The sequence below is a fragment of the Lepisosteus platostomus genome, chromosome 1, assembly GCF_059453375.1.
Source record: "Lepisosteus platostomus isolate fLepPlt1 chromosome 1, fLepPlt1.hap1, whole genome shotgun sequence".
NCBI classification, from domain to species: Eukaryota; Metazoa; Chordata; class Actinopteri; order Semionotiformes; family Lepisosteidae; genus Lepisosteus; species Lepisosteus platostomus.
Genome location: NC_142611.1, coordinates 76,935,693 through 76,963,034, shown reverse-complemented (window position 1 = coordinate 76,963,034; position 27,342 = coordinate 76,935,693). Strand labels below are relative to the sequence as shown.

Below are 27,342 nucleotides of genomic sequence, written 5' to 3'. Positions count from 1 at the left end.
AAAGCATCCCAAGGAACACAAGCAAAGAAACTAATACTGATACTAGACCGCTAAAACAATTCTTGACACTAACCTGAAACTGAGACTGATGGGATATTTTCAGCGTCATTCTCTTCACATGAAGTCATGTACACTTTTCCTCACGAGAAAGTTAACAACTCTAGGCATGTACCAGTATACTACTAGCAAAACTATACAGATTCTGGATACTGACTGAGGGCTTTTACCAAGCGTTTACCAAATCACCTTGTTAGTAAGACCTGACTTTTGAAGGTTCAAGGAGATCTTACTGAAGTTTATGCTAATGTTATAAACCAGAAAGACCCAAGACTCCTCTGTAGCACACCGGTCACACAGGTAAACTGTCTAACATCAACAATTCATTGTCCCTAAACTATTTCTTAATTTTATTACAAAAGTGTTGCCTAGCTACTAAATCTATCATTTAACAGCAATAACTGCTGTAGATGTGTTTGAAACGGATATTCATGGCTTTTTGCTACTGAGTGGGGTATAGTTCAAGCATCACAGGAGATTTAAAGAAAATGTTTATGGCATTCTTTTCGTTCCAACATTTGGAAAATAGGCTTGACTTTATTTGGAGTCACTAAAGAAAGACATTTTGAATCCTGGAAATAGCACAGACACAGTTCGTTTCAGACCAAGCTAATTTCAGACACAAAGACACCCTGGATTCCCTTGTGGTCCCTGACCTCCGGGACGTTCTCATGCCTGACGCACAGGTGACCTCTGGACCCACTCTGCGTGTTCCGAGTTTCAGACTCCTGTGGCTTACAGGACCACGCAGTTTCATTCGGTGGGCAGTTTCTCATTTTAATTCCCTATAAATATTTCAAAGCAGCCATTGTCTTGACTCCTCCAGTCAAAACTCACAGACCGTGACTAAAGGCTTCAGCTCTCTTATTTGCTCACCATCATTTCTCGGCGGCACTCTCTCTCTCGAGAGAGAGAGAGAGAGAGAGAGAAAGCACCGTGTGCCTAGCCTTGCCGTCTGCTCACCACTCCGCCATTCTGCACTGACATCTTACATATCCCCAAATCCTCTTTTCCACCCTGCAAACCACAGCTCTGCTGGCAGTGCTGAGAACGTCAGGTGAACAGGAGAGGTGGAACCCACGAGAACCTACACGGTCTGCTTGTGGGATTAAGAAAAAAAAGGAACATATGAATGAGGATAGAGTGACCTTCCAGTTCCCAGTTTAAGATGGGTGGGAGGAGTAAAATCATCTGCTTGTTTCACAATCATGGCACAGAATGCAGGATAAACACGTCTCTGCTCGCACACACGAGGAGTTTGTCCAACCCACCTGAAAGGATGGGCCGTGTGGAGAAACGTCTGCTTGGCACAAGGGTTATGATGATAGCCAAATGCAAAAACAACACTTCTCAATCTATAGAGCTTGGCAACAATCTGAGTACCTTAATAGCTTAAAGCACAGAAACAAATACACCTAATAGTAGCACGGCTAGTGCTTTATGAAACAATTCTTAAGCACAGTGTCATACTGTGCGTCACAATACCATGCGATTCAAAGAACTGGACATTCACATGAACTACGCTCAAGACCAAGAAGTAATATATGAGGATATCAAAAATGATTCATTTGCATTTAGCCCATCTTGGTTCGGGCCTGAATAACAGAAGCCATCTAGCGTACAGTATGTGCAATTTCTCATCTAAAATGAAAACATATCAGTAATTAGACCTTTTAATTTCAAAGTCTTATGTTTTTCTTCTTTTGGAGAGAGATGATGCTGGTAAAAAGCATACAGTAGTTGTTCCCAGGGAGAGAAAGTTGTGAGCTCTGTAGAAGGACAGCCGATTAGAGCCTGCATGCTCCCATACAAGCAGTAACCTTACTTTTCTTACCCTTAACTCCGTTCAAGGTCTAAGAAATATACCAGCTTTGAACAACTCAGTTCAGAATTCAGCACTTATTTTTAACCGTCAGCTTAAAAGTAAAAGCCTTGAGCACTAAATCCAAATTCAGGCAAAAACAGCTTCTTTATTCACCGAAGAAAACATTAGTCCTCATGTTGGATGACACAGCAAAAAAAAACTCTACGGATTTATGATAAACTCCCTAAATTTAAATGATAAAAACATTGCAAATGAGCTGTTCTGCTGCCTACATTAGACTGGCAAGAAACCGAAGCTGAAGGAGCAAGCAGCAACACAATATTCCCCCTGAGGTGTTACTACGAATGAGCAAACCAGCGAGGACACAGTAACAAGGAGGACCTAGAAGCCACAACAGGGTAAACAGCTACTTACAGGGTGTTTGGCTGAAAGCCTGCCACTCACTGTACCGGTCTGGTTCCAGGTAGAAGAGACAGAGGTCTGAGGAAATGAAACAGACTCCATTAGAACAGGCTGCCATGCAGACACACTGAGACCGGCTCTTCTGCAGAGTGGTGGGGAAAAAATAAAACCAAATTCTTTAAAAAGAAGTTTACAATTCATGCCTTACCTACAGTATAAAGACACCTCTCCTGTGCACCTTAGGGATGCTCTGACTTGCGGAAGAGGATAACCAGACAGGGTGGCAAAATATACAGTATAAACTGCTGTGTGCAGCATGCCATGGAAAATGCAACTAGTTAATGACAAACTATCTCTTAATGCTCCTGGTGCCACAAACCTATATGTATAGTAAATAGGAGATCGCCTAGACCTAATTATCTACAAACAAATTCATGGGTAGCTTGTTTAAATCAGGCTCCAACTTTTTAAATTGTTAAAGCAACCCACCATTAACACCTAGTGGCCACTGTTTTTATTCCATGTTGCTGCTTGTGGGAGAACTGATGAGGCTTACTGCTGCCATCTAGTGTTCGCCACTAGATGATCATTCTTCTGTTCCTCCCTCACAGTTTCTAATGTCATGGGGAACCTGTCTACTGTAAGTATTGAACCCCAGTAAAAACACACTGCTTGTGTGGGTTAATCTTGCCACGGAGGGGGTCTCAGGGGAGGGGTCTGTAAGCAGATGACGCAAGTGCAGAATGAACTGAGCAACTGGCCACGTGTCCCAAAGCCCGCAGTGGTGATGGTGTATCCGGCAGGGGCAGCAGGGCTGGCTGAGTCATGTCACATAGGGACTCACTGCCTTTCTGGATAACAGCAGCTCACAAGAACCCTCGTTACAGTGAAATAAGAAAACACGCCGTAGCTAAAACGCTGTCCCTGTACTGCTATTCACCCCTAAATGCAAAAAAATATTAAGTCTGAATATTTGAGGAGAGAGCTTAAAGAAATTACAGCCAAACATTAATGCTCTTTAACCTGCAATAGGGGATGACTTCAATGAGTCAGAGTGCGTAAGACAGCACAGTACTCAGCTCATTTTCAACACTGATGGGATATCCCTTAACATGATCTGGGCACAGTCTAGCAATTTAGAGTCTATCCTTAATGTTTGCAATAATATAAGGTTTTATGTTTCCTATAAAAGTAACAATAATATTAAAAAAGGATTTTTAAAAAGTATTTCTATATAACAACATGGCTTGATTAGCAGAAGCACCAAACCTCTTCCCATAGGCTAAAAATGAACCTGACTTGTCTCGGACTCTGATATCTTGGCGTTTATAGCTTTTCTCCTTCCAATGAAGGAGAGTGGGTTTGGTCTGGTGTGATTTTACAGCAAAGGAGGCTTTTGGAGGAATGAAGCTGACAAAGTAGATGCTTTCTGCAGTCAATAACAGCTTTTTTCTTCAACTGAGGCTGGGGTTATATTAAAATGTCTGGTATGCTGCCAATTATGTTGATGAAGCATTGGAATTACACCTGAATCTACTATTTTCTAACCACTTCTTCAACTCAGGGTCAAAGAGGAGCTGCAGCCTGTCCCAGCAATCATCGGACACAGGGCAGGGCGCCCCCAGGTCAGGACACTACTCAATCGCAGGGCACACACAGGCAGCCACTACCACCAGGGCAAACCTTCCCAGGAGCCAGTATGTTTCTGGATTGCGGGAGGGAAACTGGAACACATGAAGAAGCGGAGAATACACAAACTCCACACAGACAGCACCCCAGGTCTGGAACTGAACCCAGGGCCCAGCGCTGTGAGAGAGCAATGCTAATCCTCATGTCACCCTGCTACACCCCATTGTATTACTTCAAAACTTGCATGTAACAGATCCCCTGCCCCTTTCAGCCCCAGAAGTCAAAATTACAGGGCAGAAAAAAGTTTTACGTTCCTTATTATACAGAACGTGGCACCTGGGTGCTCGGCTTTCACAATTCCATTGCTTACATTTACAAGAAATTTAGCAACTAAAGACCACAAGAATACATACAGTATGCTCCAGAGATGACAAAAACAATTGAAAAAAAAAGGAACAAGAGCAACGTCAACAGGAAGTATACATGTACCAGATAATTCCAGCTCACTTACTTAAAACCATCACTTGCCCCCCAAGCACTGAGAACACCAGGACTATATCAGAGCCCAGATGAAGAGGTAAAGCTCCAAAATCCAACAGAAAAAAGTATATTTTCCATAAGTAAAGCTAGTAAACTTCACAAAATGTCAGTGACGTACAGAAATTTAAAATATTAAGTCCCCATAAATCACATATTGACATATATTGAAGCCTTTAATGAAATGCAAGTGAGATTACATCACATATCTAACTTACCTTACTCATGCATGAAAGAATTCCATCCACATAAGCAGATTTGATCTTATGGACCTGTGGGGAAAAAAATGTAGAGGTCAGCTGGTACTTCTAAATCGTGTATAGTAGCTTCGAAATGTGTTCATGACCTTGGAAAAAACTTTAACGGCTGACTTAATGTGAACATCAGGACCACATGTAACAGACAAATAAAAAATTAAAGACCAGTATGGCTGTCAAAGCAATAAATTCAACACCTCCCAAAACCAGCTACAGTACATTTCCACAATTTGACTGGGCGGCAGCACAGGGGGAGTGCCTGGAAGAGGAACAAGTAAGGGTTAATTCCAGGCGTGAACCTGAGAAAGGCTCAACGCCGTTAATGTGGCACGTCTTCTTTCCACTTTTCAGTTTCAACACGAACTTCACCTTTACATTTCTAAACGTATGATCAAGTTTCATGCATGGCCTGGCGGCACCCTTTCTGCGAACCCTGCCCTGGCAGGACAGATTCGAGCGTACACTACGTGGAGCCTTTTTAATAGGCTTTCAAACTCCAGCTGAGGAACAACCAACCGCAACCCTGCTGCAGGACCTCCCCAGCTGGGTGGCGCGACCTGTGCTTGAGATCCGTTTTCTTCAATTAATGTCATCATCTACTAGATACAGTGAGGGCCCAGAAAACCTTTTTCATGCTCTCTAAACCAAGGGGTCATTGTGCTTATGTTGGCTTTGTATTGTTGTCAAAGAACCTCCTGCACAACTTGTTACCTGCAACACCAGATGATCCAGAGTAACCGTCCTTGTTTTCACTCTGTCCCAGCTTTTCAGTGTCAATCGCCAACACTGGACAAGCATCTTCTTACCACCTGATTTTGTGCAAACATGTCTATGCTTACTTTATTTGCGGGAGGTTTGCAGGTGTGAGTTAACATCTCTAACGGGGTCAGGTGACACCCAACAGTAAGTGCTAGTCATGTTTATCATATTACAAACTTGAATGTTTTATCCAAAGCAACCCACATTTCTACCTGATTGTACAGTACAGCTGAGGCAAACTGAATGCAATATCTAGTCTTATGGTTCACCAGCAGTATCCTACCTAGGATTTGAACCCACAGCCTTCCAGTTCTACGTCTAAAAATGCCAACTTTAAAAAGTCAACTCATTGCCCTCTGCAAGGATGATATTGCACCAGGGTTATTGCCTGAAAAGTAAAAGACCTCACTGCAACTTCATGCTCATGTGCTTAAAGGAAACAACAGTGTCAGAGATACTGTAGTGCCTCAACAAGCTGAAAGTCTGCAAACATCGTCTCGGCCGTAACATGTTCTTCACCTGGTTCCTTTTCTGTGTTGAGGCTGGATTAGCAGAGCTACCCAGAACAAGCCAGAGCAATGAGGAGGCAGGGGCTCAAACCCACCTATTGTGCCTTTGGTAGCTGGGAGGAACCTACCATGAACACAGCCAGAACACACGAACGCCACAGGGGATGAATCAAGCCCAGAATTCACCACTGTGTCATAACGTACAGCATGCGGAAAAAAAAACTCTTACCGTACCTGCCTGTACTCCAAGATGATCTTGGGCAGAGGATGGAGGTCTTGCAGCTGCATTAACTAAGAAATACAAAAAAAGTGAAATGAAAAGAAAGCAAAAAAGGTCAATCATGCTTGACTTCAGAGCTTCTGAAGACAGACATGGACCGATTTCTTCTTGGGAGACCAACTTTTGAATTAGCCCCTCCTTACTGCTTCACTGCGATATTCATGTGAAAAGGTACTTGACAGGAAAGGAGGAAAATGTTTTCTCATGATTTTTTTCCAGACTGTCTACTTGTCTATGAAGGGGACTGGTGGTATAGACTTTACTGGGGAAATTTATACAGTACCTGCCTTCAACTCCAGTGCTCATTTCTCTTCTCCGCTCTGTTTAGGGAATAATGACGCTAAATGTATTTTTTTTTTACCTTTCATTAAGTAATGCAATGAGATTCCACTCTCAGTGGATTGTCTTTTCTTAAAGGCATTCACGACACTGAACATTTGTAAAACCCATTGGCATGTACATATTTACTGCTGACATGAGGGTCAGTTAAGCAGCACAGCACACTTGTGTTTTCAACTGACTGACATTGCAGGCTTAAGTACCACTCTGAAATTTAACACATTAGGGTTGTACTAGTACAGTGAAGACTACTATGAAAACCTTTTCTATTCAAGTTTTCTCTGCAAATACTCGAGATTAAGAGCTACAAAATAACACTACTGGAACAGCTTTTATTCTGGGGTTATCTTTGTAAATATCTTTGGAGATATCCGAGTTCTAAATATGGGCTCTTAAATATACTTTAGAATTTCTTTAGGAAAAGAACCGTAGGATTTGTCACTTCAGGAATAAGAACTGTTTGAATGACATCCTGGGAAACAAAGGATATATATTTCTGGAAGGTCAGGCCCAGGAGCAGATATGACTCCATTAATGACAGGCCTGATGACAGCAGGTGGAGGTAGCAGAGAGTTCGCAGTGAGAGAGATCACAGTGGTGGGAGCTCACTTCAGCACCAAGGACAGCTCATCAGACAGGTACTGTACACATGACGCATCCTATCACTGGTTTGTTTTAAAAGCTGCCTGGTGTCCCGAGTGGCTCAACCATCAGCACGATTTTTGTGACCGGTGAAAAGATGAGCACTTCGGAGGTGGGCAGGTCAGTGAGGACTGCTTATACTTCTCATAAGCCCAGTGGGCGGCTAATGGGTTCATAGCTGAGAGCCAAGATGTGAAAAATGCAACTGGAGATTCCACAGGAGGTGAGGGCAACATACATAATTGGAGAATCTACATAACAGAAAGAGCTGCATGTTGATATGGAAGTAGAGTGAAGCTCACGTGCTTCCAACCCTGTCTGCCTTCTAGATGCTTCAAAGCAATACAGTAGGTCAAAATACCAGACCATTAAAGCACCTTTGGGCATGTGGTCTGTAGGAATGCTAATAAAGTTTCTATTTGGAGCAAAGCTGAGCTAAAACCGAAAAACAAAGGAAAACCGAAGTGGTGAAGGACTCACAGTGGCCTCGGAGGTGGACTGCTGCTGCCTGAGGACGGTCTTGGGCAATTTCTTGTTCTCGCAGCGTTCATGAAGGCGCAGCTTCTCAAACAGGACCTACAGCACGATGCCACAGGACAGCCGTCAGAAATACTAACTCTCCCCCTCACGCATACGCGCTATTCTCAGTTCTGTAATCCCCTTTCTTCCTGCACTCCTGGATACATACCATACAGTATACACAACACACCCCCACCTCTGCAACCATCTTGGAGAACAGACAACAGTTGAATTTGTTTTATAGTGGAAGCATTCCTAAGAAACCTCCTTTGATCTAACTTGCAGATAGAGGTACATCTGAATCCCTGGTAGCAGGCTATTGAGCTCACAAAGGACAAACATGAGACAATCGATTGTCCTAGGCACCTTAGCATAGGCCAGGGGTCCTGGAGAGCCCCAGTCCGGTTATTCTAATAGGTCACCCCAAATCACTTCTTTGAGGGTAAGGACCACTTCTTCAGTAACTGGTCAATTAAGCAAGTAATGTTTAAAGATGAGAATGGTGGTACTCGAGTGCTGAAAAATGTTCTGATTTCTGTTAAATATGATCTGTGAGTTGGAAGGCACTGTCGCACAGTGGTTGAATTGCTGCCTCGCAGCGCTGGGGCCCTGGGCTCAATTACTGACTGAAGGCCCGTGGAGGTTGTGTGTCCTCTCTGTGTTCGGGTGGGTTTTTGCCAGGCACTCAGGTTTCCAGGTCAAAGACACACAGGTAAGTTAATGGGCTTCTGAGAAAATTGGTCCAGGTAAGAGTACGCGCGTGTCTGCCCTGAAATGGACTGGTATCTTGTCCAGGGCGCACCTTGCCTTGCAGCTGTTGTTTGCTGGGATAGGATCCGGCTCCTCCAGCACCCCGAATTGAAAGAAGTGGTTAGAAAATGGTTGGATGATCCCTAAATCGCAAAATTGAACATTCCACCTGTTTGATCCTTATTAAATTGTTCCAGACCTTTAGAAATTTAATAGCTATAGGCTATAAAATCTGCTGGACTGGAGCTCTGCAAGACCAGCGCTGGAGACCCACAACTGAGGCGTTGAGCTCTGGTGAGATCAGGCCTCAACATGCCAAGGCTGCAGCCGGTGCGTAGTCACTGCCCCACCTAGAAGTGGAGAAAAGATAAGAGATCCTGACCACGCGGAGCTGACTGCTGCTGGAAACCAGGAACTGCTGCCCTGCTGCCTGATGAGCCTCCTGCTCCAGCTGCTTCAGTTTCATCTGCACATGGAGAGAGAAAGCAAAAATGAGCCAAGTGTTCTGCTTACTCCCATGTGGCATTGACACGTGATGCATGTAATCCTGAGCACAAGGTCCTGAAATTCTCATTAGAAAAATGCTAATGAACTACTCCAGTCATGTACTGTAACACCACCAGCTGAAATTAAGATTGATAACACAAATTCTTCACAATCTGAAACACTACATACAGGAAAAACATTTTGGAAAGGCGGATTGCATTATTTATTCTGAATCCAACAGTTGAATGGAGATTTAAGACTTTCACCATGTCTCATGGCAGCAGTGTGGAGCAGTGGCTTGGATTCTGGACTCTCAACTGTAACTAGTCAAATGTGACTAGTAATTGTCCCCTAGAGATTTGGTACAGAGCAACACAATGTCCCTTTGTATTTCTTAATACCAGTAATGTGCTGTAGCAGTACAGACCATAGTGATCATTGTAGCCTTCATGTTTACAACACTGTCTAAAAGCAACTATATTACTCAGATCAGTGACCTAATGATAAGACTGAATGATTTAGCAATTTGTTGATGTCATACAAGAATTCAGCAACTGTTACTAGGCGATCAAAAGTCAGACTGCCCTGCTGGTCCCATAGTAGGAAATAAACTGCACTGCACAGCTGAGCTTCCAGTTTATAATGGAGACGAGCTGCAAAAATGACTTCTGATCCTCAGGGAAGCCCCAATCAATTACATCCCCTAATGCACAACTCCAGTCCTGGAAAGCCAGAAGGTTTCTGGCTCCCCTTCCACATGACACTTTCATTACCGAACTGATGTTTCCACACACGGGACCCCTCAGCAGAATCTAACCTAGAACCCTAACGTTGTGAGATAACTAGGAGCCTAGAACTAAGAATGCCACCATTCTCCTAAGAAATTACGTACAGATTTTTAAACCTACATGTGTTTTCAAGAAGGCTATCCTGTGCAGTTAATTTGTCATACACACAAGTGCAATGAAATGCCAAGGATAGGTGCAATACAAAGACAAAGGAATCACCAAAAACAAAACAAAACAGAACAGCAGCAGCAACAACGTTAAATAACATACAACTTTAAAAAAAAGTGTGAGGAAAAAAACCCCATCAGCCAGCTTGAGTCTGGGCTGCGCAAATAGTCAACTAGGAACTAAGGGCTTGCCAGGCTGTGGCTTACAGTGGGTCAAGAGCTGCGCCAAATGAAGTCTGGACAGCAGTCAAACAAGGATGTTAACACCCCCCCTTTTATCACTGAGGAATAAAAAGTTCTTTTCATTATCCCTGACCGCCTGCTCTTCTTGAAACAAGCCCTCAGCTATGAGGGGCTTCAAGCTAGATTTAACATTGGTGGTCTATCCAATGTCAACTCTGCTGAGGGAGCTATAAGGCTTGCAGTCTGAAAAAAGGAGGGCACCTTTTCGAGGAAGGCAATCAACAGCGCTCATCACCATGCTGCCCGCCTAGCCTGCCTGGCTGCTAAAAATGTATCCAAGGGATCGTATTCAGCCTTTTCTCCTCAATGCTAGTATTACAGACAGCCATAACATCGAGGTGAACTGAATGGCTACTGGCGACTCATATTTGGGGGGTACAAAAGGAACGGGCATATCTGTCTACACCAATTTTATGGTAATCAGAGGGCTGAACTGCCATACTGTAGACAAGCTGCAAAAAGAAGGCTGTTTGCCGATGGCACCCTCAGCCTAAATAAAACCACCCTCTACAGCTCTGGGAAGAGTACAGGAATAGCAGCCAAGAAAACTGAAATTGAGGTCTTTATCACAGAGCAGTGAGCAACGCATGTCTCCTTTCATTCCTGGTCCCTGTCTTTCACCCCGCCACAGTGTCAACCCAATCCGAAGCTTCATCGGCAGTGAGCTCGGGGGAGCGCATACGGCAACGCGCTTCCTTTTCAGGGAAAAACTATCTTAAAACAAGATGATTTTCTCCTACACCACAGAATCAAGCCGAACTCCAGATAACCCCTTTAAGAACTTCCAGGAGCCAGGCAATCAGGACAGATTCGGTTTAGCAGCAGAAAAAGAGTTCACGCAGCACAGGAGGCTTCGAACGTGAATAGAATGGCTTCAGTCCATTTGCACTAGTCAGGATGATTACAGCCTGCTAGAGAGATAGTAAGCTGTTTAGACACTCGCTGAAGCAAGAGAGCAGACGGACATCTGCAATGCAGGACCAACTGTAGGGAGACGTCCAGTTTGCAGAGGCAGCAGAGATAGAGTGGTGCGACATCATTTTGCTTTGAGTGTTCTATTTATAACTGTGAAAGTCTGCATCAATGTTCTCAAAGAAAATGCTGTGTTAGTTTAACCTCTTAACACATCACTCAGAGCTGTCAAGCTACTTAACGTGGTGAAAATGTGATTTATCCAGTTCTCACAAATTCAGTACGCTCTCAATTTTAATCTCCAAATTCACATGAACTCTGAAAATGTCCTATAGAAATGAGCAACAAATGTTTGATAAGTCAAAGGTATATTTCTTATTTTTTTGAGGAAACCAAATCTATTTACAGGGACAGTGCAAAAAGTACAGTTCTTTCTACTGCTTTCCCCACAGCTTCACATGTTTTAATGAAGCTGGAGAAGCTGTGCAAAATGAAGGCTGGACAGTAGTAAAACAAGGATGTTGTTATCACCCCCACTTTTATCACTGCCTGCTCTACTTGAAAGAAGCTCTCAGCTGTAGCAAATCTGACTTGCTGAATGGATATGAAATTTAATCTTCAATAACTTAAGTCCAAACCTAAACACCATCCCCGACCTCAGTCTTTGAACTTCAGTACGACGAGGCGAAAGTCTACACTTTGACAGAAATGGATCTCCAGACAATTGTCATCTTATTTTCAGAGGCATGAGAAAAGGGGACTTACCCCTTATATTCAGAAGACCAAAATAATCTTTAGAAGCTTACCCACAGCAATGATACAGATTCCCGATGAATGACTTAAGAACGCACAGCACTATCCATGCTTTGGGAGTTACCTTTCACAGAAGGCAGACATTAAAGAAGCCCAACAGCCCCAGAAAGCCGGTGTACCCCATTCCATTTGAGCAAGCTGGTGGAGGATCACCTCATTAAAAATGAAGCCAAACAGTTGATCTGCCTTACAGTCATTATTTCAACACCTTTTTGCAAACAAACTAAGTATCAGGAGCAAGGACAGATGCACCAGGATTACTGTTCTCTCCCAAGAAGGCACCACAGGCACTGAGGTACCATCTGGGTTGGTTGTGTTGCTGGATGAGGTCTTTCAGCAGGTTCACCAAGGCAATCACACCAGAGAACAGAAGTGTTTTAAAGATATAGCAAAAACAGACATGGAGAAACAACATCCAAAGAGATTATGGCCCTTGACTCCATCAGGCGGATGAAGAAAAATGAGAAGCAGTTCTGAACCTTGAGACCGAAAATGGGAACACAGAAACAAAGAGAACTGCACAGGGCACACACAATGACAGAACAGCGCAGCACAAGACCCGATACCACCCGGGTCAACACCTGATCCTGCCGTTAAAGTGGGAAGATCCCGTACTGATCTTATCGGTTACTTTCAAGGTAGGTTTAAGCTAGGCAATCATTACCCATAAAGTATAGAAAATAGGCTGGACAAAGATTAACCAAACAGACCACGTTATTCAGTACAACATTCTTGTATCAGGAAATGCATCAAAAGCACAGCATGTGTTCAGCATGTGTTCATGTGTTTCCATGAATGCAGACTGACTTTGTTAGACCAATGCAGGTCATAGAGTTCCATATTGCACCCCATGAATAAGCTGGCTTGCCAGCGTCATACTGTACCCCCAGGATCTTAGACGTTTTCTCCAGTGCATCCTTGTCTACATGTATCCGATGGATTTCCATGACTGCAATGTGAAACAAGAACAGCTTGGTTATATGTTTAAATGTTCAGGTTTACATTGTTCATTGATAATAGTGGAATAAATAAGAAACCCTGTCTCCTTTGTTTAATAAATGAATGCTGTAACGATAGAAAACAAATCAGTGCCAAACTACATGATGAACTCTGATACCACCATGAACAAAAGTGCAGTCGCTTGGCACACACGTGATTAGAATTCATTTTTAAATTAAAATGTATTTTATTCATGTCCACACGTTTAAAGGACCACACCTTTTTTAAAGTCTGTGGTCTTATTCAAGCCAACATTGTTTACCAGGTTACTGCATTCCCAGTCTATCCAGGGGACAGGCAACTATGGTGTGAAATGTAGGACCTTATATAAGAAAATGGATAAATGTTCAGCTTCAAAAGCAAGCACAGTTGTGAATCACTCTTTGATGTAATAGTGGGAGAAGCCCTTGGACTGACTTGATTTCTTGTTACATTGGCACAAAAAGGAGATGATTACGAAACTAAACACTCATATTGAACTTCATTTATACAGTATTTTACATGGATTTCGAAACACTCAAGAAGTATTTTAGTTTTTAGCAGATGAAAAGCACTAAAGCTATTCACAAGAAATTGTTCAGTGCTGAAATACAGTATATTGAACTGCTAAAGTCTGAAAAAAGCGATTTAACAGAAACCCTCTGCATTACAAGGGAGAAAGCCTACACCCTGCAACAGTGTTGAGTATCTACAGTACCTACTACTAAGAACTCCTACAGCCTAAAAACCTGTAATGTCTGCATCTTCTAATTTGAACAACACTAAGATGTTGACTAACAATACCCTGAAACAGAAAGCTTTTTATTTGACCACCAGTATCAAAGAAAGCAAAACATTCACTCAGGAAAAACAGTGGTACCGAGTACTTGCTTTCACAAAGAAATTTATGAAAAACAACGCCTCTGCTCAATGTGGTTTTGAGCAACTGTTCTGGAGAACAAAAAAATCAAGCTTCGACCCTAATGCAGTGACCTCGGAAGGTGACAGTCCATTACATCATCTTGCATTTGTTCATAAGTAAAACACAAGTGAGAAGAATCATGAAGAGAATTAAATAAGACCCCCATCTACCTTGTGCCACAGTCCTGGTAGTAGTTTAACTGACCTCGGATGTGGCCTCTGTCCCTGGCTGCTGGCATTCTGTGGCTTTGGGGCACATTTTCAGTCTTGGTTATTGTCTAAGTGCTGCCCTCCACCGCTACCTGAGATTCATTCCTATCATGACCAGTAAGGGCTAATAATAGACCTGCACTGGGGGCAAGTGCTCAATTAAATACAAAGGCTGAGAAATACCAGTGGCTGTTAGGTCTGTATTGTATTCAAGCACAGAATCCTCCTGTATCTGAAACTCTTTGTGACCGGATAATTAAAATGGTATGTGGGGGAAAAAGATGCTAAATCAAATGAATATTTTGGAGTCTGGCACATTGTATACCTGGGAAGTGGAGGCCCCTAATTTCTAACACAGAACCTGAGACAATATAACTGAGATTCACCTATATAGCACGGTGTATTTACAGAAGACAGATTCCTAATACAAGAAATCGTATAAGGCCAATAAAGCGATCTCTCTTACATCCTTTTGTATAACAAAATCAAAGAGCATAGATTCTAGTCTGTGCCATAAAAAACAAAGCCCACAGGCAAGGGGGCTAAGAGGAAACCCGCTCTCACCTGCCAGTACTGTGGTGAGTCGGAGCTCCACACTACAGAACAGCTTCCACAGGCCTTGCTCCTGGAAAGGAACAGAAGTCCATGAATGAGGACTAGTACTGCATGTCAGCTTCTGAACTGCTCAGTGCACGAAACAGGAAGGAGATAACTTTGTCAAAGGTGGTCATATTTCTTAGGGACAGAAAGCAGACTGGCGTCGAGCCATCAGTCATCCGCTGTAAGGGTGACATGTTTGCCGCAGCCATTCATCACACTATCACCAGCCACAGTGCTGCCCACTGCTCAGGTTACTCTGAATGGAAAGCCTTAATAATGTTCCAATGGGGAGCACCTCCGTGCTCTGATGTCCTCAAGTGTAGACCGTCAAACGGATTGAGACTCGCCTGCAAACTGGCACGGAGATCCATCATGAGCCGATAGAGCACCAGGAGGCTGCCGCTCACATTCGGCTGCGTATGGGAAGAAACGGAGAGAGAGGGCTCACACTCAAGGGGACAGTGACCGACATGCCAACAGTCTGAAAGCAGTACCGCTGCAAAAGCTGCGATGGCTCCTGCAGGTGTCGGTGGGGCTGTGGACACAAATGCCTATTGAACCAGGGGCTGGTAGGATGAGACCCTTCTTTAGTCTGCCCCGGAATGTCAAAAGCAGAGTAACGATTAAGGCTTTGCATCCAGAAGAGACTTGACTATTTTTAATTTGAAAGGTTTAAAATAATTATTTGCTTGTTACACTAGGGTAAGACCTCTTCTGAGAGACAAGCCATCAAAAACTGGTTGAAATACTAGAATAAAAGTGATTATAAAAATGTCTAAATTTCAAGTAAGGGTAAATCAACTTAAACATTTGTAGTATACTCCAAGAAAGGACCACATTCAAACTATTTCTATCCAAATAAAGCATCTAATTAAATCAGATTTTATTTTCCTGGCACAAAGACTTTAGACTTTTCTATTAGTGCATAATGGAAGGGGGCAACATTAACTGCTCATACAAGTGTAACTTCAACAGCTGTGCTGCTACGAACCCTTTCATTAAGGAAAACTACTCAAGCAAAGGTTACTCTAACTGCTCAAACCGAAATTCTATATGGCCAATAAAGTGATCTAAATGTACATGTTAGCAACCATATCGTTTTAATCTCTAGGGATCCGGAAGCACTTAATTTATACAAGAGAGGACCCACATCATCCAGCACCTGGGGGACACATGGAAGCCAATACATGTCTCGCAAATGTTCAAGGACTGTTCCAGTTTATTGTGTATGAAACCCCAGAGGCACGGCTGCCACTGTCATCCTGCACACTGCAGGACGGCCCCGGTCTTCTCTCACCTCCCTGGCTCCAGCACAAGGCTTGACTGCAGCTCGGGTTTTGCAGCGTTTGGCCACAAGGTCCCAGAAGCAGGAAGCAGTGTCGGCAGGATCCAACAGCCAGGCTGCGATCTGAGGGTCCAGAATTCTGCAGAGGGCAACTGCAAGACCATTTCAAACAGGGCAAGTGTCTTCTCAGCCTTTTTTCTCAGTCTTTTTGTTTGCACACAAATTTCACATGGAGAATAAGGTTTTTAGCATTTGACTAAAAGTCACATACTTACAATATACAAGTCCTACGAATCTTTAATGACATCTTAACTTACTTTATATACCACTGTGGCCAGCAACAGTAAGAATCAAGCCCTTAAACATTCATAATCTCCCATGGAGACAAATAATTTGGAAGCTAAATTCCCTTCACAGCATAAGGACAGACAAAACTGATATACTTTAGAAATACAATGTGTATGTTTGCCATTTTGCAAATAAACCAGTTTGATTAGGATATTGTGAGGCACAAATATATGCCTGAAGATAAGAACAGAGCTCCTGATCCTTTTTTCATGCTCCCCATTATCTGCTGAACGTGAAGGGAAAAAATGTGCCAACCCATGCATTAAAGAACTGGGCTCATTTGCAAATGTGAAGCAGACACATAAACTACACAAGTGCATTGCTTTTAATACAAAAGAGTGCCATTGATTCAGCAGAAGACAGATCCAACACGCTCTGGAAATGTTATTGGCAGGAACCTTAGAGGGGTGTTCTGAACACCATGTTAAAGGACCAACTGAGCAACATTATCAGCAAAGCAATGAACAGAGCTAGCAACTCAAGTGGACATCATGTGAAAACAATGTGCATGAGAGCAGATACCAGGTTCTAGCATAAACAATGATATGATCATAATGTACGAATTGTTATGTGTGTATCAAAGGGGGACAATAAACTCCTGCCAAACAGAAAAAAATTGTTTTGTGATGATCCTCTGTTCTGTTTCTTTTGGTAGTGCTAAATGAAGCCACCCAGCCATGCTGATGGAACTGTACCACTGCTTGTCTCAAGAAATGGAATGAAGAGACTCTTGGGAAAGCTTTAAACTCTTCACTAGCTACTTTCTTATGTAATAACTTTATCCATTTGATTCTTAACATAAACACTGTGGCTATCTTTCAAAAGAAAAATGAAAACAACCAGACGATGTGTATAGAAGGAGAAGCACATGTTTCTTGGCATTCCTTGGGAATAAACACATTTCACCCTCCAGTTCCTCTGCAATGACAACACGATGATAAAAACATCTGGCACTCGCTCACTGTCGCCATTAAGAAGCCCCAGACTCGGGGAATAATGGCTTGTTGATTCGAGACCCTTGCCTTGTTTCCAGCTGATCTCCTTCCCGAAATACTGAAGAGCGGTGCACAGCAGATCTTTAGCTTTAAAGCAGATGACATCCTGGGCACTTCCCAGAATGCAAAGAAGCATCTCTCTACAGTGGAGCAGAGGAAGAAAAAAAGATCGTAACGAAAACAAAGAACTAAGACGAGTTCCAACTCTCCTACTCGAGAAAATGGGATTGAAGCTTTTATTGCAGGTTTACAACAATTTTGGATCTAATTTATGAGTGCCTGTGCCAAAGTGCAACCCACAGCACTTTAGAAGAATGAGAAAATCTTGATCCATAACATACCATGTGAAAAAGTGACTGTGGGTTCAGAGAATGCTTTTTGTTCTTCGTTTTAGTTGACCAAAATCACTATGAGTGAGTGATTGAAAGTAAAAGAACAGAAAGTCACTTCTTACACCATCCATCCTCATTGTATGCAATAACAATAAGGCCTATCAAAAATACAGCATGAATTAATCTTTTGACATGAGAGTATTTAACAGCACAGACAGAAAAGTTACTTGATTTACAGTATAATATGAATAGGAATTATTTTCCAATTACTATATTTCATACAGTATATTTCATCCAATTACTATATTTCATACAGTACCACTAAGAAACTCGCAAAGGGAACACGCTCAGCTTTTAAACTTACCCACCAGGTCCTGTTAATTCATCCTGGAATGCACAGACTTATACAGTACCTCGGGGACAATTGTTGACTATCTTTGTTGAGCACAATGACCAGAGCTTCATTTGAAGACAATTGGTTTAAGCACATGGGTGGCACAATGTTAACAATAAATATTGTCTCACAGCACTGGGGCCCTGGGTTCAGTTCCAAGGATGCTATCTACATGGAGACTGAATGTTCTCCCCATGAACTTGTGGGGTTCCACATCGATAACGTCTTCTCCTTCCTGCCACCCCCGTTGGTCAGCTACCTAAAACCTGAGGAGTGACCAAGACTCCCCAAGACTCACCTGCTCAGACAGTAGCGATTGAACCCAGATTCAGTCAGTAAGACTGAAGCAGACAGCGGCTACTAGCATTTTCATATACAGATCTCACTTGGAGAAGCGGTCCTGTCTGTATCCTTGCTGTGCCCATGCAGGCCTCTGCTCCAGCTTCAGGAAGATAACCTTACAGCCTGAGCCCTCTGAGCCAGGAAGGCCTGCACTACACCCTTCAGACTCCATCGCATCCAGCTCACTCTTCAACAACACAAGGACCCCACTGACTGGGGGACAGGACTTCTGCACATAAAAAGTCACACACAAAAAAAGATTTAACATTAAAAAGCAATTAAACCATTAAATATATCTTGCTTAGTGAACTACTATTTTTTAAAGCTGCCTTAATTGACATGACTTTTAAATTGCATTATATTTGTAAATGACGCTACTCCGAGCATCCATCCAAATGAACTATCCATAACTAAATATTTCATTATGTAGCAGAATTTCAGGAGCTGCAGGTAGACAATTTGTAGGACTTTAAGTTTATAAATGGATACTGGGTACTAATGTGATCCACCTTTCTCACCACAAGTTACACCATCTGCCCATCAGGACATTGTACTAGATTTTCACACTTCCTGTAAAACCACCCTGAACCTTGCCTCCATTCAAATGATCAAAAATCAAGCACTGTATACTCCAGAATTTGACAGACATATTACAATCATCAGAGATCAGCAAATGAGCTATTAACATACATTTTATTAGCCAGCACCAAGGTTCAGTTTTTCCTTTACTGTAATGTAAATAAAGCAAATTTATCCCAAATACTACACCAATATTCTTACATTTTAAAAAACAAGTTGAAAACTGTAAATAGCATAACAGTATTTGTCTCTTTATGAAACACTACAGCGTGTATACCAAACTGTATACTGTGGATGCATTACTGCAGAATTCTCGACAGAGCAGATTAGCCTCTGAAAAACACAACTAAACCATCAAATAAAATACAGCAAGGATAATAAGAGGCATCAAACAGCTATCCAAACAGCCGAAGAAGTCCACTTTTCCCTTTCTTAATTAAAATTCTTGTATCATAAGTTAATTTTCCTTAGTGGTCGAAACAAAAAAATAAGCAGGGACACTGCCTATGATATGAAGATCCACTCAGTCCAACTCCTCTTCCAGAAAACGTTGCTCTGAACACTGACAGTTCAGACAGGGTTATCGCTGATCTTAGCCAGCAGCATAAAGATTAAAGGCCTCATATCTTATTCTGTCTGAAACGGGCTTGCAGAGAAAGCCATGGAGAGTTGCTCGCTGCTTTGATTTTTCTTAAGACTTCATACATTTCCTGGTACATCCAATAGTCGATGCATGTGTTCATGGTTTATCTCCTAAGACTCTCTCATCTATTACCAGCTCAGCACTGCTAGACAGTCCTGCTCCCTGGTTTTGAGTTGCTTACCCAAAGTGAACATTGCAGATTGCTGTATATTTTATTATTTTTCCCCCATTTCCCACAAACAGCTTTGCACGGATTACCTATCGGTGCTACTGAGAGCACTGAGGACAGTGGAGCAGAAAGGCAATAAATGTTTCAGATTAAACACGCAGAGCATCATGAATTTAAATGGAAGCTACTTCACAAATGCACAGGTTTCAGGTGGAAGAAACTGTGCAAGCAACATGATCACACACGAAAGCACTTTCAGTCTTGGCTGAGTTTAGTGCGGCCTCTAACCATAAATAAGTACATTTGCATTGGAATGGACTTTCAATGTTGCTTGGCAATGCTGTTAGGTCCCTGTTAAGATGCTGTTGGTTCAGAATATCTTATGTTAGACAAACTGGAAAAAAAAACTGGAAGATGCCGAATTTTGTCCATCTAAAACAAATACCTTCAAGATTCAAGACCAGATACTTCAAACTGATTAAGAGGTTTTTGCACAGATTAATCAGGGGCCCAACTGCAACTAAATTTCACGAACAACTGCACCCCCACCAGAAATAAAAAGAATGGTATTATTCACTGAGTGGTGCTTCTATAGCTCTGGTTTTGCTTACTGGGTTGATACCTGTTCAGCGTTGAGCTGGGCAGTGCCGTCCTGGTAGACCATGGTCAGAACGATCACCGACGCCTGTGCGGTTTCCCTCAGGACGAGGGCCCTCTCCTCCTGGCTCAGCCTGCTGGCATCGCACACACCAGCTTCAGAGGTCACAGCTACAGGGGACTTGAGACCTGCAGAAGCTGTGCCGACCTTTTCCTTCCCAGTTTCAGGCTTCTCTGAACTGCCCCGATCTAGAGATGGCTCCCACTTGCCCGGCTTCTTAGCGTTGTCGGACAGGGTCATACGCTTCCTCTTCAGCGGAATCCCTGAACTGACTGGTTTGCCACATGGAAGTGGGATCTCGGTACTCTGTGATCTCTCAAACTGGTTTTCCATTTTATGGCCCTCCAGAGACACGGGAGCAGAGCTCTTCCGTTCCACTGCTAAGCGTCTAGATTCCAGATCAGGCTGCTGTAAAGAATGTCTTTGATCACCAGAAGGAGAGAAGGTATCTTCAGTCCCCAGACTCGAACTGTATCGCATCCTGTCTGGTTTCAAATCACTTATCTGCAGTGTGAAGAGATGGACATTTATTTTTAATCACGCACTCAATTCTACTCTTCATTCATTTCTATTTTACTTTAGGTGCAAGTTTGACATGATTCAATTTCTTTTTGATGGGAAAACGTTTTTACAGAGTCTTTTTCGCAAATCCCAGAAAGTGTGTACAATTCACTTCAAATTTCTCTTCAGCAATTTTATGAAGTCTTTACACCTTGCAAAGAAATAACAGCATCAACAGAATTTATCCGTACTGACAGATTTGTCTTTATGTCAGCCTACACTTCCTACCTTGCGCTAGAATATTTTGAGGTGAAAGTGTTAGATTCAATAGTTTATACACCGCCCCCACACTCTCATAGCACCTAATTATTGAAGGGTGACATCTCTACATGTTCTTTGCTGTATCATCACCTACAGTGTGGTGAAAAAGTACACCCCTTAAAATGCTATGGTTGAACATAATTAAACATATTTGACCTTAACCCAGTCCTAACGATAGATAAAACAAACTTCATGAAACAAAAAAAAATCCTATGCTGTCACTACTTATAATAAAATCTTTGATATCTTTGTGTAAAAAAGTACTTGGATTCTTAGTTCTATCCTCTCAAGTGTAATTTAACGTGATTTCAGATTACTAGAGGTCTGACATTTTCAAGGAGAAAACATTTCTTAATCCTTTAAACATTTAAAGGAAGATAAGGGCATGAGGAAATTTAAAGGAAACAAAAGAAGTATAAAAAAAGCTATCTGTACAACATTGAAAAAGCTACTGCTAAAACAAATTGAATGAGTTCGCCCAAGGCACTGAAAAGGATAAATTGGTTTTGAGTTTCCTCAAAACAGTCATTCCAACCCAATCAAAGAGAACTTGATTTATATACCTTATTGCTCATTTTATTTACGATTTTCAATTTGAGCTACCAAATTCAAGGGAAATCTCTCTCCTACTCCTAAAATGTTTTCTAGTAATAAACAGTAATAAAATAAACTCCACCATCTAATACAAATTCATACCTAGAAGAGACAATGCTCCATTAGTCACAGAGCTCATGCCCTTATCTGCAGCAATGCAGGAAAAAGTTAAACTCCTAAAGCAGACTCCTCTTGCAGTAATGCAGACCAATTCTAAAACAGAAAAATATCAGGAAAGAGGCAGTAATGTCTGGTAGAGAAACTTACATTAGTCATTATTATGATGCTTGGAACAAATAACTAATAGACTGAAAGGTGCTGTGGTCTACAGCTAATTAGCACATCCTATTGCAGTTTATCATAGAAGGTGTCAGTAAAAAAAGCCACACTGGCAAATTGATGCTGCTGTATGAATGCTAAACGGTATACAGTACTGTAGATATCAACTCTCCTATGGGTGTCAAAAAACTGATGACTTGATTTCATGCTGCAAAACTATTTTAGTCCAATAGACTAATTTTAGTCCACCACATAAATAATGCTGAACAAATCCCCTTATTCAATCCTGTATTACTAGTGTTTGCCAAAAGTCACAGAGCAAAAAGTCATGAACAATTAACTATATCTATAACGCTATGTAATTGGTTTCCTCAAAGACTGTAGATTTGATTAATCAGATTCACGCACTGCTGGAGTCTGGAAAGATTTGCAGTGAAGACTGTGGTCAACATTTGTCATACACTCTCCAAGAGCTGAATTCTTTGAGAAAATCGTCCTTCGAAATTCAGACCTGCAATAAGCACTGCATTCTGACGTAACATTCAGATTGCAGCTTTTGTTTCACATGGCATGACTGTAGAATCGACAATCAGCAGACCAGGAGTGAAAGTACTCAGGTTTGTCCCTCCAGGACATCACATCACATGATCTTGTAACTTCATCCTGAGGGGAGACCTGCTCTATAACCTGTACACACACACAAAGTGCAGTCTCAGAACAACACATGATTTTTTTAAAATCCACCACCCTTCTGCTGTACGTGTTCTCTTCTGTTGAGAAATTACTGAAACGTAAAACGTTAGCTGATGAGAAAGAAATCTTAGGATATGGAAATTCTTAGCCTCTAGAAACAAATCTAGGAAATGTAATATTCAATTCAACACTTCTGCTACAACTGTACCTCTACAAAACATTCAGCATATAACAATCATCTAGTGGGCCAGACAAACAGCATGCAGTTTTTATTCTGTATAAAGCTGGTGTGCTTCATTCCCGACAGATTGAAAAGTTGCCTAAATTAGCTGGGGCAGTGTGGTCAGTCTCCGAGCTTTATGTTTTTTTCGTTAGGGCGGATCGGTGGCTCTGTGGCTCAGGATCTGCACCTGTGGCTGGAAGGTTGCCGGTTCAAATCCTGCAGCTGGCAGAGGAATCCTACTCCATTGGGCCCCTGAGCAAGGCCCTTCACCCCAACTGCTCCAGGGGCGCTGTACAATGGCTGACCCTGCACTCTGACCCCAAGCTGCTCTCTCCCTGTCTGTGTGTCTCATGGAGAGCAAGCTGGGGTATGTGAAAAGAAGAATTCCTCATGCAAGAAATTGTATAGGGCTAATAAAGTGATGTTATGTTATGTATAGTACCATCCATGCAACAGGAGCCTTTGCCTATCTATACCAGGAGATAGTGGCATCAGTATGGGGACTGGCATGCAGCTTACGCCAGCTGGGTGAACAACAATATGGTAGTAAGATAAATCGTGAAGGCCTGTGGGAGCTCTAACAGTGATGATACAAGATATATAATTGCCAGGGGCTTAAATAATGGGGTTATACCGGTTGAATGGAAAATCACTAATGCACCACCCCTCCATAACAAGGATGACAAAACCAATCCATGGACACTACAGAATGAAGCACTAACTGTCCTACACGATGAGAGAGACGTCTCGGGAAGAACCATCACTGTTGGCTGTTCTGAAAGGACCTTGAACCACACGGCTCACCATGTCCACTGACATGGCGTTCTACATGCACATGGCTGGCCTCTTCAGTCTCCGACACATCACAGCCAACAGCCATCACACCAGCCAACATGGTGAACCAGACCTTTCTCAATCAGCCCCACCAATCTCCAAGCTGCAGAATGCATCCTCTACTGCAGACCGAGGAATTTAGTAGATAAGCTACAAAGTATTCCAATTCAACAGAAAAACTTGCTATCCTGGAGACGGATTCCATCCCCGAGAGCTCTTCTGTGTACATTTTCTTGGCCTGTCTTATTCTTGCACAGCACTTCAGCTGTTCTGGAATATTTATTCTCTGTTTACAACAGCAAACCCAGCGGCACTGCAGGCTTGCGCATGTGGAACAGCCTGTGAAATTAGCCCCCTCTGTGAATATGCTGTATCGTGCACAAATTAGCAGCACAGCGAGACGGCACGCGCTGAAGCTCTCGGAAACAATATACTGTACAGAGCATCTCCCATGTGACCGCAGTCACTTGGGAGCCTGCATTCTCAGGGGTATAATGATAAATTTGTGTTTAGAAAAAGCAGAATTAAAACACAAACTGCATTTAGAAAGAAAAAGGAACCCTTTAAATGAGAAAATACACATTCAAATATATATGCTTTACACAAATTCATTATATACTGTAAATATATACATAATATGTGCGCATTACATTACATATAATTGATTTAGACAAAATAGAGAAAGTTTAGTTGCCCTTTATTAATGAGTATGCAAACAGAACATGGTTAAGTATTTCATAAACTGCACATCTCCCAGGTAACGTGCAAAACTCGACCCCGGCTTCTTGTCTTTTAAAATGCTTTTGAGATGAAGTCATTGCAATACCTGGGATGCATTAGTACCGCTGGGCTCCACAGATTCCAGGGAATCTGTCTGACAGCACCCACTTCCCCAGTTGCTCTCCTGTTCAAACCTCTTCATGCGGAGCACGTCTGCCTGGAGCGGCCGGACAGCTTCGGCTCCTGAAGATGAATGAATCTGATGAGCTGCAAAACGGCATGACCTTAAAAACACGCACAAGTCCCGCTTGCAAAAGCGGAAGCTGCCTGCCCCACTTTGAGCCCCGAGCTGAATGGTTCAGTCTTTGCTAGACTGACATTTTAAATCTACCCCCTCACACACAAAAAAAGGACTTCAACTAAGCACGACTGTAGGAGGTTCTGACACCACCAGGAGACCAGTTTATGAAGACCCAGGTGTTGTTTTTTCAAATTCATATTGCTGTATAGAAGACAAGAATGATATACTGTACAAGATCATAAAAATAAGTAAAGATTTGAGCACATACAGTGGGATCCTGGAGTCTCCCATTTTATACCTAGTGCTTCTAACACACCACAATAAAGTTGACATTCACAGGCACACTCCATTAAATGTCATCTGCGCTTACCCAGTCTTGAATTTCGTCAGTGTTTTACCAGTGAACCAAGTATGCCAGATTTAGGTATAAATAATGACAGGCAGTGGTTCTAATACACATGACAAGAGAACTCCACCTCTCGCTTCAATCTGAGCACTCCACCCAAATTTACCCTGTATTCTCTGAACCCGTTCTCATTACAAGGACTTGCATCATCTTAAATGCTCACCTGCAATTTGAAAATATAAAAAAATATATAAATCCGTGTCGATTAATTCCTAGAATCTTAATGCAAAACAGATGACCATTTCATTCCGAGTACCACCTCTATACTGTAGCTGTACAAGTCACAGAAGATTGATATGCCTACAATTATGTGACTCAGTCACTATTTCTATGAACGGGGGATACATTAATAATTTTCCAGTCCATAGGTATTATTCCTGTCCTGAGAAACTGCTTGAATTTTTTGATGACCTACAAATAACACCCTGTTTCCTTAAGTACAATTGGAAAAATAGCTTCAGGCCCTAGAGATTTATCTTAAGCCTCCAATACCTTCAGCAATTCTGCCTCTCCTACACAAACTATAATTCATAATACTTTTTCTTACCAGAAGCCAGCTCTCCTAACAAGCAATAGCCTTATAGCCCAGTATACTCATTTTGTAACTTTAGGCCAAAATGTCCACACTGCATGCTGAAAAGACAGCCCGTTTCAAGCAGTTTGGAGATTTTGACAGTTGTCAACATCTCCATAGAAAGCTCTTTAAAAGTGCTTTACTCATCATGAAGGCTTCACAGGAGAAAAGAGGGATCATGGCATTCTGATTACTACAAGTGTTGTATGCCAGAGACCACTTACATTAATACAGCAGAGAAGTATAGCATGCAGCAGTATTTTTATTTTTAATAGCAAATGCATTCAGATCACGCACACTTCATGCCCAGGAGTCCTGAATAAGACTAATTTAGTGATGCTGTTAAGCAGAACAGTAGCAGACGGTCCTCGTGACGGGTGCAGCAGACAGTCAGGCAGGGGAAAGGGAGTCACTCTGGTGGTGGCGCTTGTGCACAAACAAGGCGAGGGGCAGCTTGGTGCAAGGGCAGGGCAGTGGGTTGGTGTTCCGCAGCTTGCGGCGATGCCCATCATCAGTCAGCCTTCAGGGCTCCTGTTCCAACAGCACAATGGCAAAGAATTTTGCCAAAAATGCCAAACAATTCCCCCATGGGCTCCTGACTTCCCAAGAGAGGAAGTCATACCAGCTCATGACACCTCACAAACCTACTACAAATTAAAAAAAAAGGTTCGTAACCACCTTTTTCAGTACATCGGTACGTCATGAATTACATTTTTCCCCCATTTACAACTTAACTCCACTAACCAGCCTCAACTATTTTTATTATTTTTGAACAGCCTCCTGGACGGAAAGAAGATGTGATCTAAAGGTAGGGAAGGCCATTCTGCCCTCATGATAAAGCACTCGCAAGCTCTTCATGTGTTCAGCTCCTCTTCATCGTGTGGCTGCACAGGACACTGACATTGTACAACAGGTGAAGAAAACGCAACCAGTATTGATTAAATGTACATCTGTATGCTTTAAATTGCATGCAACAGAGCCCTGCAAAAGAGTGTCACTGATGATAATGCACGCCTGCCGTCACTTGCTATTAGTACAATGACCAACAGGCTACACTTGCTGCAGTCAGAGGTCACACTCGGCGTGACTACAGAGCAGCTTTAAGAATAATCGCACTTTGTTACCGTTGAACTCATACCACAGGAGTGCCGTCACATTGTTAATGATGGCACAACATGTGCCAACAGTGCCATTTCAGCCTTCTGTTGAAGTCACAAATAGAGGGCTCCTTGGCCTCTCTCTGCACACTTCAACAGGCTCTCTCTAGGACACCCTTCTTCCATTCATCAGTTAAAGAGCTCTTACCAACTGCAAGCAGCTGAGATGGTGAGCTCGTGCAGTGCTTGTAAGTAGGATTGGGTAATGTTTCTTTATTAGCCCTATACAATTTCTTCCATTAGGAATTCATCTTTTCGCATACCCCAGCTTGCTCTCCATGAGACACAGACAGGGAGAGAAGCTGGGGGTCAGAGTGCAGGGTCGGCCATTATACAGCGCCCCTGGAGCAGCTAGGGGTTAAGGGTCTTGC

The 27,342-nt window shown here is 42.5% G+C and overlaps 1 protein-coding gene across 1 annotated transcript in view; it reads right to left on the bottom strand.

Moving 5' to 3' along the window:
* Positions 1–27,342, bottom strand: part of poln (polymerase (DNA directed) nu) — a 148,495-nt gene that overhangs the window by 110,145 nt on the left and 11,008 nt on the right. The window contains exons 4-17 of the mRNA XM_088638186.1: positions 24,640–24,776; positions 20,333–20,872; positions 18,364–18,548; positions 17,279–17,391; positions 15,921–16,060; positions 15,118–15,137; positions 14,971–15,019; positions 14,588–14,648; positions 12,799–12,863; positions 8,888–8,971; positions 7,717–7,812; positions 6,210–6,266; positions 4,669–4,722; positions 2,297–2,362 (exon numbers count right to left, since the gene is read on the bottom strand). Of these exons, the coding sequence (XP_088494312.1) occupies positions 2,297–2,362; positions 4,669–4,722; positions 6,210–6,266; positions 7,717–7,812; positions 8,888–8,971; positions 12,799–12,863; positions 14,588–14,648; positions 14,971–15,019; positions 15,118–15,137; positions 15,921–16,060; positions 17,279–17,391; positions 18,364–18,548; positions 20,333–20,872; positions 24,640–24,776 (1,667 nt within the window). The remainder of the gene's footprint in view (positions 1–2,296; positions 2,363–4,668; positions 4,723–6,209; positions 6,267–7,716; positions 7,813–8,887; positions 8,972–12,798; positions 12,864–14,587; positions 14,649–14,970; positions 15,020–15,117; positions 15,138–15,920; positions 16,061–17,278; positions 17,392–18,363; positions 18,549–20,332; positions 20,873–24,639; positions 24,777–27,342) is intronic.